At 33.3% G+C, this 12,036-nt stretch overlaps 1 protein-coding gene across 4 annotated transcripts in view; it reads right to left on the reverse strand.

Annotated features, from left to right (window-relative positions):
* BANK1 (B cell scaffold protein with ankyrin repeats 1) overlaps positions 1–12,036 on the reverse strand; it is a 327,436-nt gene that overhangs the window by 224,443 nt on the left and 90,957 nt on the right. For all 4 annotated transcript variants that reach the window (XM_077142683.1, XM_077142682.1, XM_077142680.1 and 1 more), the window contains 2 exons: positions 11,716–11,854; positions 861–1,000 (listed from right to left, as the gene is read on the reverse strand). In XM_077142683.1, coding sequence (XP_076998798.1) covers positions 861–1,000; positions 11,716–11,854 — 279 coding nt within the window. The remainder of the gene's footprint in view (positions 1–860; positions 1,001–11,715; positions 11,855–12,036) is intronic.

The raw sequence follows: 12,036 nt of genomic DNA on the forward strand, positions 1-12,036 counted from the left end.
ATTCCATATTAACCAAACATCCTCTCTCTTGAGATAGAGAAAATAAAATAAATGTAGACATGAAACTAATGGCTTAAGCCTAATTGAAATGCTCTTTTGCATTCTAAAATTCATGAGGCCAGAGAATTCATAGTGCATCTGTCCGCTGGAAAAAGTTCCAAACAAGGGCCCTTCTAGAAGACTAGAAATCCCACATCAACTCATCATCGCTCAAAAATCATTTGAGACACTTAGGAGAAACAACCTTGGGTTTGAAAATGTCTCTTGCATACCTCCCTGAAAATTTTCATTTTTCTGAAAATGAAAACTTTTTTCCTAATAAATATTGCTAATGTAAAGCAACAGTTTTCCCTTTTAGGTAATTATGACAAATGATACGAAGTAAAACATGCACTGAACTTGAAACTTGAAAACTAACAATTCCTATGTCAACAGGACTCATTTTCTTTTCGATAGTAATACTTGGCTAGTCTGACTTCTTAACCCCAAAGCATTTGATAAATAATCTGATATTCATTTATTTTGTCCTATCCAAATGTGGACAAAGGAAATTCATTTAAGTATTCTCTTTAATCGTTCTATCTTAATCTGCCTTGTAACAGCTTTAAAATGGGCCCATTACAATAGCTATTTGTGATGGACAGGCTGTCTTCAACTGACATTTCTGGAATGACTTGAGTTAAGCAAACTACTTTCTCAGCGTCTGTGCATCACAGAAATTGGCTTCTTCTCTTCCTATTGATTAGTAACTCATTCTTATTCAATCAACATTTAGACTTTATAACAAAGCAAACATTCTCTTATTCCATATTAGCTCTTCAGCTTATATTATTACTAACCTCACAGAAAGATCAACTTACCTGACGCATACCATCTCTGGGATTTGTCATTCTGAAAAGGCATTCCATGTCCTTCACTGTTGTATAGTATTTAATCTCTGTTGTGGCTTTAAGGATCCCATCACAGTAGATATTTACATTGACAGAGCCAGCAGGAAAATCTTATAAAACACAAACAAATGTTGTGGCTGAATATAGAATGCCTAAATCATATTAGTATATCTCTTGATAATATGAAGGAAAGCTTTAAGAATTCATATTAATTTTGCTAAACTCTAGCACTTAAAGTTTTTTTTTTAATCCTAATAGTTAGAAACCACAAAATGGATTGCATAATATAGGCTTAGCTGTTAAAAAATCCTTAAAAGATAAGAACGCACATTAAAATTGTAATAAAAGCAAACCTCTAATTTTTTCTTCCTACTTACTAACCCCCTTCTTTTGCAGTGATTTATAATTATCTCTATATAACATCAGAATGTAAAAAACTGAAGTCAATCATTAAAAGTGAGAGGTTTGTTATTAATTTGAAGAAAATTCCCATTAATTATATAGACAGGTTTCTCAAAATTTTGTTTGGAAAGAGTAGAGCCAAATGAAATTATAGAACTTTTATTAAATTGACTACAATGAAAAACCCTTGGGAAGGCAAGTTTCAATGCTCTGCTACTCAAGTACTCTTTGCACCAAATATTCATCCAAAGCTTTTTTTATGAACAAATTGTTCAAAGTGACTAATATACTACAGTGTGAATTCTGCTGTAACATAAAAACAGAGTTAAAGTTACCTATTTTAGTCTCTCCTTGAAAGTAAAACAGTGAACAATCATTTCAATAGAAAAGTTACTGTGTTTTATTATCACAAAAGTAAATAAAATTAGCTCTTTAAATTCATTTGTATGGCAAACTTAAAAACTTGCTCTTTTGTTACAGAGCTATTTCCCAAATTCTCCTGGGAAATTATCAAGCAAACATCCACAGTTTAGAATAAGCCATTAAATGTAAGATCCAAAGCCAGTTCTGGCCTTAGCCACCTGATAAAATTTTGACTATTTAAAGACTCTTAAGGTTCAAGTATTAGTTTTAGTTTATCTGAAGATGTGATTGTGGTGGTTTAAAACCGTATGTACCCCAAAAAACATGTTCTTAATGTTAATCCATTTCTGTGCATATGAACCCATTATAAGTAGGAACTTTTCATAAGGCTACTTCAATTAAGGTGTGACCTATCTCATCCAGAATTGGTCTTAATCCCATTACTAGAATCCTTCATAAACAGAATGAATGCAGGTAGGGGGAGAGAGAAGGAGACAGAGAGAGAGAGTGCACCAAAGAGAGAAAGCCATTAAGCAAGAAGCTTAAATCAATTAAACCCAGAAGAGAAGGGAGAGGCCAGGATGTGTTACCATGTAACAGAGGAGCCAAGGATCACTGGTAGCCAGTCTTCGGGAAGAAAGCAGTGCCTTGATGATGCCTTGATTTGGACATTTTCTCTGCCTCAAAATCATGAGCAAATATATTCCCATTGTTTAACCTGACTCTTTTCATGGTATTTGCTTTGAGCAGCCTAAAACAGTGGTTCAAGTTCCTCTTATAATATTGCTCAGGGAAATTTAAAGACAACAAAGCCAATCTTAATTTGGTCAAGGAGTTAATATTTCTTACTCCAATATTGATTGATTAGGCCCCTAAATTGTATCACAAAGAAAAAAGTAGAAAATAGAAGCTCACTGTTTCCAAAGATGTATCCATCTAAGACAGAATGTAAGGGCTATCAAAACAAAACACTGAAAGTTGCAAGTACGTCTCACTAGCTACAGTAATGAGCATATGCTAAAGAATGTTCTGGAGTTACTAGAATCAAATGAAATCAGTTTCAGTAGATTTAGTAAAGACACTTTTGAAATAAAATATTTTTTTCATTTTTCAGAAAAGAGGTTGAAAGTTTTAACACAGGGAGTTAGCTTATGAAAGAAAGTAAGGCAATAAATCATATTATATATGATGAGAAAATTTGCTTGGTAGTTCTAGGATAAAGGATGCTTAAAACATTCTTACCTTTGATGAATCTATCATGAAAACCAAGTGACTTATTTTTGATACATTGAGCCATTAGTTGATTCAAACTTTACCATTAGATCTATGATAATGGTATTGATTTTAGAGTAATGTTTCAAAGAAATTTGGAAATACATGAAGTGTGGTCCTGATTAAGGACATTTTCATACCATTGAATGGCAGTTATTAAATCAAGACCTAATTATTGTTTTCACTTATATATCAGGGAGGACTTCTTGTGGATTTCATTGGGATGCCCTCCTTAATAATATTTTATTGACTTGGCCTCAACTTGAGCAGTGTGCCTTGAACTACTTTAACCACAGTTGATTATAATGACTACATTTTCTATCTTTTCAATAAGAATAAATCCAATTCATTTAAGGACTCGAGTAGAAGGGAGGGAATGTGAATTACACTACTGACTGACAAAAGTAGACCAATAACTTACTGGAAGTATGCACAAATATAAGTCAAGATCACTGGAACATGCAAGGGTATCATTGGGAGTCAATTGTGAAGAGGAAAATTGAGTACAAAGTTACAGAAAAATGGAACTCCTTCCCCTATCAGACATAGATAATTAATAAAGTACACCCACAAAAGGACAATGATGCAAAGGGATGATTCTATTCCCAGATCTCAGATCTCAAATTCCAGGTTATTCAAGAGTCTTTCTTGGCATTCCTGTCTCCATGATGTAAGTGGTCTATCCTTCCAGATGAGAGACAAGCAGAGGTCATTTATGGAGACTATACTCCAGAAATATTTCTGAATGGCCAGGAATATATTCACTAATTCCATAAAAAATGTATTTCACATATCCATTCATTTAAGAGCTCTTTTGATTTACCTAAGAAGCTGTATTCCTTTATGAGCCAATTTTAGCCCTCTACTATACGGTAAACATTAATGAACTCACCTAGTGTTTCCATGGGAACTGAAACCAACATGACTCTGTTTTGATTAGAACTTTATTAAATAAAGATAGATGACTTCAAAACATTGGTCATGCTTCCAAATTAATACCAATTTAGTATATGTTAAAATTATTTTCCTGAATTATGACTTCTAGAAGTTAATATCAATTGCTGTTTTTTTTCTAAGTAGGTTCAGCTTAATCTTCAGTACAACCTAAAGTATTTTTCATGGTCTTTAAAGTAATATGAAGATACCAATTTATATTTTCCAGAGCACAGTTTCATAATTAATGAAGAGATTCTATGTCTTTGTGGCTATATTATGCATTCCTTTCAACTTTTCATTGGTTGTGCCCCTGCTGTGTTTTTTTTTGTTTTTTCGGCTGAACTGTAGGCACCAGAGGAATGTTCTCTTCATTCTGTATAAAAATTAGTTATTAGTTTACATTTGTAGTTTAAAGTCTTCACATGTGTTTTTATAAGTTTTGGCACAAGCTGGGGCTTCAGCAACTCCAAATTCCTTGAATTCAAAGTAGCGCCTTTCACTATTATGTATGGGTGGTTTCTAGAAAATGAGGTACTCATAAGTATATCAAAATTATTGAGTTGACAAGAAAGGAGAAATGGTGAAACTAGAGGATATTTTCTAAATTAAAGAGTCAGGTAAGATGTAGAAGGTTTGTCAGAAGGTAAGATGTTTGTTAGAATGGCAAGATGTTACTTAAAAAAGAGCATCTCAGGATTTCGTCACTGGTCAGCATAATTGTACTTTAACATAGTTTTCGTCTTTTCTGTGCATTGTGACCAAGTTAGAAAGGACCAAACATAAAAAAAAAAAAGTTGATATGGCAAAATGTTGGGCTGGTTGGGGAGAAAAGTGGGAGTTCTATCTGGGAACTATAAAAAAATCTCAGAATATTTGTTATGCCTCACTGTGGAGCTACTGAGGTCTGGGAACCAGACCCATCCATTCAGAATCAGATGATGAAAACGAGGCTAGAGATAGAGCCTAAAATAGTCTCCAGAGAGCTGAAAGGTGAGAGTCCAGATGTGTCATTTATGTTAGGGCCGCTGAGCAATGTAATAATACGTGGTATCAGAACTGGCAAGTAGAAGATGATAATAATGAACATGAGAGAAAAATGATGGAGAGATAAAGGATGGTAGTCAGTTAACATATGAGAAGTCAGCACAGAGGGAGACCTCTCCTCATGAATAAGAAGCAAGAACCTGATTACTTAGGATACTGGAGAAAGTATTTAACAGTCTTAGTGCTATCAAAACTTGAGAAATAGGCAGGATTTTAAGATAGACCTAGGATTACTATCATTTGGATAGTGGAATAGCTGGACCTATATTTGCCACAGAAACCAGGCAGGAGCCTAAATATTATAATTGAGCACATGGTCAGAACAGGACTTGCCTTAAAGTTGTGAATTGATAGTGAGTTACTTGGATTATTGAATAATTACTTTGTGCATGAGAAAAAGAATGTTTGGTCCCAAGTCCTGAGATGATTAAGTGTTAATGGAGAACTTGATGGACCGATCATTATAAATATGATACAAATGAGTGAGTTACCTAATTGTATGTACATTGCTATTTACAATTCTTTATGCACATCAATTCTTTATGTATGCTCTAAATTGTATGCTATCATTTTAATAATTCACATCCTTTTTGCTTAACCATTTAAAAATATTGTTAATAAAGCCATTATTTTCTTTCCTTCTACTTTACCACATATACTTGATCAGTTGCAGACTTACTGGCTAGACTTTGACAATATCTCTGCAATAAGCTCCCTATTTTTCCTTCCCAATTCTACTTCCCTACCTTAAAACTTTGCTATTTCTTGCTTAGATTATTAGAGTAGTTGCAAAGATCTTCTTGCTTGAATGCCATTCTTTTCACATTCATTCCTTCTCACAGTTCCAGTTACAGCACTCTTGTTCAAACCCATTTATTTGCAGATTCCCCAAGACCTACAAATATTATGTATAAATTCCACATTCTGTATTTCAAGGTTCTCTATAATTTGCTCTGCAGTTTGCCATTCTGGGCTCATCACCTATATTTCTTTATCTCAGGAAATATTTTTCATTCTTCAAACAAAACATCCCACTATAACACACTCACATTTTGCATACACTGTCTGTTGCTCTTTCTTTGCTCATGTTTTGTTTCTTCACTGAGAAGATTTCTTCTCCCAGCTATGCCTGTCAGATATCCACCCATTCTTTACAGTTCATTCCAAAAGCCACTTTCTTTAGAAGCTTTTCCTGATTGTTTCATACTGAGGTGCTTTCTTTGAAATTCTATTGTATTTATTCTTTGAAATGCTATGGCTTTATTTCTTTTGGCATTTATTTTTCTCTCTGCTGTCTGCCCAACCATCCTCACTCTCAACAGACTGACAGCCGCTTGAAGAAGAAACTGGTTTGATTCTTTCTAGGTAGCTCCTAAAAACCTTGTTAAAATTATTTGCATGCAGCAAATGCTTAGTCAATATTAGCTGAAAGTATAATTAAATTAAAGCAGTTACTTTAATTAAAATATAAGGTATTATTTTGATAGTGTGAAAACTAAAATTGAAAATATTTTCTATATTATTTGACATAGTTAACACAATATGGAAAACCTGGTTGTTAAGTCTCATGGACACATTATAAACAACACCAAACCCCTACAGGTAAGTGCTGACATGAATTCACCAAACACTGACATGGTAACTAGTACACATTTTTGAGCAAATGTTAAACCTAGAAAGTAATAGGAAATATCATTCTTTCTGAGATGAAAACTGCTTTTTCCAATATCACACCTAAATGGAAATGTTGCTATTATAATTCCTATATGTTACTTTTCCATTTATCCTTTCTATCATTACCACAGGTCAGTCCCTCCACTCCACACTCAAACACTCAAACTATACATAATACACACATATGCATGTATACACATATTTATTTACAATTTGTTTACAAAGAAAGAAAAGCCATATAATTGGTCTTTTAGGTACCTTTCTCTGACAGAGAATGTTGGTTGCCTACCCCAATTTCTGCTTTCTTCTTCCTTTGAGAAACAGAATCCTGATTTCTTGCTAGCAACATTGTTAACAAGATATGGCTTGTTTACTCTGTTGCCAATTCCAAGTTGACAGCTGAATCTAACTACCACAGTATCCAACCAGAAGAGAGGATTTACTTATATCTCCTTGTAGTATCTTTGCATGTGCTTTACAGCCATTTTTATTTTGTCTTTAGAAAAATGTCTATATATGTCTTTTGCCCATGTTTTAATTGGGTTGTTTGTCTTTTTATTTTTTTATTATTGAGTTGAGTTTATATATTCTAGATATCAAACCCTTATCAGATATGTGGTTTCCAAATATTTTTTCCATTGAGTTGGCTGTCTTTTCACTCTTTTGACAAAGTCTTTTGAAGCACAGAAGTATTTAATTGTGAGGAGGTTCCATTCATCATTTTTTTTTATTTCATTGCTTGCACTTTGGGTGTAAGGTATAATAAAATACTGACTATTCCTGGATCCTAGAGATGCTTCCTTACATTTTATTCTAGGAGTTTTATGGTACTGGTAATTATATATAGTTCTTTGATCCATTTTGAGTTCATTTTTGGAGTAGTGATCCTCTTTCATTCTTTCGGATATGGATATCCAGTTATCCAACATCATCTATTGAACAGACTGTTTTGTTCTGTTCCAGTTGCGTGGATTTGGGAGACTTGTCAAAAATCGAATGACCAAGATCTGGGGGTCTATTTCTGAACTTCCAATTTGATTCCATTCATCAAAATGTCTATCTTTATGCCAGTATCATGCTATTTTGGCTACTAAGGTTTTAATATGCTTTAAAGTCAGGAAGCATGAGTCCTCCAACTTCATTTTTCTCTTCAAGATGTTTTTTGCTATTTGAGGCTACTTACTATTCCAAATAAATTTGATAATTAACATTTCTGCAAAGTAGACTTTTTGCATTTTGAATGGTGCTGCACTGAATTTGTAGATCAATTTGAATAGAATTCTCCTTTCTTGTTGAAGTGGAATCTCTCTAGATATAGAATTCTAGTTTGATGTACTTTTCTTTTAATATTTTATTCCACTTCCTCTTTGCTTGCATGGTTTGTGATGAGAAGTCCACTGTAATTCCCATCCTGTTCCTCTATAGGTCAGAGGTTTGTTTTCTCTAGCTCTTGAAAAAAGATTTTCTTTCTCTTTTTTTCAGTTTGAAAAGGACATGCCTAGGTGTAGATTTTTTGGTATTTGCCTTGCTTGATGTTTTGTGAGCTTTCTGGATCTGTGGTTTGGTATCTATCATTACTTTTGAAAAGTTCTCAGTCATTTTTATTTGAAACATTTCTTTTGCTCCATTCTCTTTCTTCTTTTATTTGGTAATTCAATTACACATATGTTCCCCCTTCTAAAATTGCCCCACATTTCTTGGAAGCTCTGTTCTTTTTTTTATTTTTTTAATTCTTTTAATTCTGCCTTTCAGTTTGGGGATGTTTCATCGACCTCTGCTGAAGTTGAGGGATTCTTTCCTTAATAGTGACAAATCTGCTGACAGCCCATTAATGGAATTCTTTATATATGATCCAGTTTTGTTTTGTTATTTCATTTCTAGCATTTCTTTTTGCTACTTTCATAGAATTCTGTCTCTCAGTTTGTATTACCCATCTTTTCTTGTATGTTGTCTCGTTTTTCCGTTAAAATTATTAACTCTACTTATGCTAAATTATCTGATAATTCTACACCTGTGTCACGTCTGAGTTTGGTCTGATACTTGTTTTGTCTCTTCTGGCTGTGTTTTTTTCCTCCCTTTTGGCATGCCTTGCATTTTTTTTTTTTTTAAGAAAACCAGACATACTGTGTCGGGTAATAAGAACTGAAGCCAAATAGGTCTGTGGAAAGATGATTTCTATTAATCTGGCTAAAAGCTGGAATGTATTTAATATTTGTTGTAACTGTAGGTACAAGAGACTTAATTGCTGTATTGTGCTTGTTTTTATTCCCCTCTTCACTGTCACTTTGTTTTCCCCTATATATTCCTTTTCAGAGAGAATCTGCAGATGCATCTATTTCAACTGCAATACACTGAGGTTACTTGAGTTCTTGGGATGTGAGTGGTCAGGCGAGGGGAATGGGAAGCATTTTATAACTTAACAGTCTTTTAGTAGGCCTGTGTATTTGGCCTGTGACCCTCACAAGTGTTTATGCAGTGATAGAGCTTTTTCCCTCCCCTCTTATTTGAGACAGGATAGTCAGAAGGGGTCTACATAAAGGAACGTCCTTCCTCAGATGGAATAAGACTCAAAGTCTTTTCCCCTCAGAGTAAGCCTTTGTTACAGAACATGCTCTGGGAGAACCCTCCCCCATGCCTCCCACTGTCAGAGACAGGAGAAGACTTTGCTTAGATCTTCACTGTGAGCCTTGGTGAGGTTCCTGGAGTAAAACCTATAAAAGTGAGGTATTTCCAAGACTGAAGTCCCTAGCAGTTTCTCACTCTCAAGCTAGTTCATGCTCAGTCTCTAGCAATTAGTCAAGATGTCCACTTAAGTGTTCCTACCAGTGTGTGACTGAAGTGCTTCAGCTCCAGGTAAGCAGATTTCAGGGATCATTCTCCAGATTCATCTCTCTGTGGATTTTGGTATCATTTCCATGCAACTACATCCTCTGATGGGTCTAAGAAAAATCTTTGACTTTCCGTTTGTTCACTTTTTTCTTGCTTTAAGAGCGAGAATGACAACAAAGCTCCTTACAGGTTTGGACTGAAAACAACAGCCTAAGTATTGGTTTTAAAATCTGTCTTAACTATGAATTTGTTTGTGTGAACTGAGTCATGTAAATCGTAGTTCTTAATATGGATCAAAGCAGTTCAAGAAACACTGCCATAAAGCAGGGGATTTAGCCTGCTTTATGCCTCTGGGATTCTACCTATTGAGGCATTTCCCATCCATTCTCCCACACATTTTCATGGAATTATCCTGTGTTTGCTACACAACAGCCACCATTTTGGAAGAAAATGTCTGATTAATTTACAGACACACAGATTGAAAGAAAGACTTAGAGATGCTTAATTAGAATAATTTGTAAAACAAGTTTGTTTTTTTTTTAACTACCAATCTGCTTTAACACAGACAATATTATGCATAGTCTTTTCAATCTACAGGTACAGTTAAGGTTTCTCATGTCACAGTGCAACTTCATTCTAATATATCATAGAAAATATGAATATTTGTTTTCTGCTTTTCTTATAAACAGTTTGAAATTTAATATGTTTTATTCCTTCCAACTGTTAAATGTATGTGTGTGTGTGTGTGTGTGTGTACGTGTGTGTGTGTGTGTGTGTATCACTCCAATCTTCAGCAAGGAATAATGAGAATAATAAAATTATAACTATAGTTATTAAAAGTTTAGTATATTAGATATCCTTTTAAGCACTTACATAGATTATTTCATTTAATATTAAAAATAACCCAATAAGGTAAATCCTATTATGATTCGTATTGTGTTCATAGATGGGTAAAGAGAAATTAAGTAACTTTCTCATAGTTCCACAACTGGTATGTGAAGGAGTCAAAATTTGAACCCAAATCACTACTCTTTGCCACTAGGTAAACAGCATAAAGTTTTAAGTAATGTGAATCATTTAATTTGGGAAGTTGGTCTGCTATTTGTAACATTACCTAAATGCATCTTAATTTTCAATATTGTTTATTGTGCAGTGATGTTTGTCTAACCATACAAAGTCTGAAACTAATTAGTTAGAATAATTATTTCATTAAATTATACCATGCCATCAGTTAATAGGTGGCCTTAGAAGAGAAAGAAAAAAGTCAGAGAGAGGTCTCTCTCATCTCACTCTTGGATGTCCTTGTCCACGACAAGAAGCAGTGTCTGAAATGATTATATACGCTTGGTGTAGAGGTTTTCCTTCCTATAATCCAACTCTGACCTAAACTGTGCAAGAAAATCCATAGAGAGGACACATACTCTGCATAACAGCAAAGTTTTTAACTGCTTTATAAATGGACTACATAATAGCTACTTTCTTAAAGGGAAAAAAATTTTAAATACTTTTATTAAATTTCAAACTTCATAATAAGATTGGGTATCTTTTTACTTTAAAATATTTTATGTGGTGCACATTCATTAAGTTTTAGAAGGTATTTTTATTTTCTGATTGTAAAAGCACATCATATGTCTAAAATAAGTAGCCCTCATTTATATGAAAATATTCAGAAATGATAGTTAAGATTTTAATTTCAGTCCAATTTTTGTGACCAGTGTGGAATTTTAAATCTGATATAATTCCACCTGCTACAAGCAAAGTTGGGCAATAAAATGGTTATTTTCATAAATGAAATAAGGAACAGAGAGGAAGATTGTATATAAAAATGGCACCATGATGATAAAATAGTGAAAAGGAATTATACTTTCCAGAATAACCAAAAATATACTCGGAGGCATGGCACAGAAAAAGAAAAAGGAAAAATTTTAAAAAAGGAACAGAAAATTCCTTAGTATGCATCCAAATATCAACTAAACCTAGTGGTATAATAAAACAAATAATTTTAGGTCCATATTTACTAGCTGATGTATATTACTGTGCTCTCTGCTGATGTATTTAAAGCATGATTAAGTTACTGACTATCATTTCACCACATGGTATACAACCTAATTTCTCATAATTCACACATTCTTACTTTCATGAATCTAGACTAATAATAACAATCTTCTCTGTGTGAAAATAAAACACAGGAAACACCTGCAGGACAAGATTAGATTCTAGAGGGAAGTGAAACCATGTACCATAAATTTATTGAAGAGAATTGAGGATGATGTTTTATATTAATTAAGATATAAAAAATACTTACCAAAAGCTTTCATGCACCAGACAGTCTTATTCCAAAGTACTGGATGTGTTCTAATGCATTTATTGTTTGATGTAAATTCAATCTCCACAGTATTGCCAATGACTTCATCTCTCAAAATAATGAATATTTCACCAGGATTCTATAAGTTTAAAAATTAAATGCAATTAAACATTATAGAAAATTTCCATTAACCAAAATAGTTTATTAATAAAGATTTTATTAATAATTAAATTTATTAATTTGTTTATTTATTTAATTAATTTATTAATAAGGATTACACACATTGAATAAATATTCTATCATGTTAATATTTTCAATCAA

The sequence above is a fragment of the Tamandua tetradactyla genome, chromosome 24 (assembly GCF_023851605.1).
Source record: "Tamandua tetradactyla isolate mTamTet1 chromosome 24, mTamTet1.pri, whole genome shotgun sequence".
NCBI classification, from domain to species: Eukaryota; Metazoa; Chordata; class Mammalia; order Pilosa; family Myrmecophagidae; genus Tamandua; species Tamandua tetradactyla.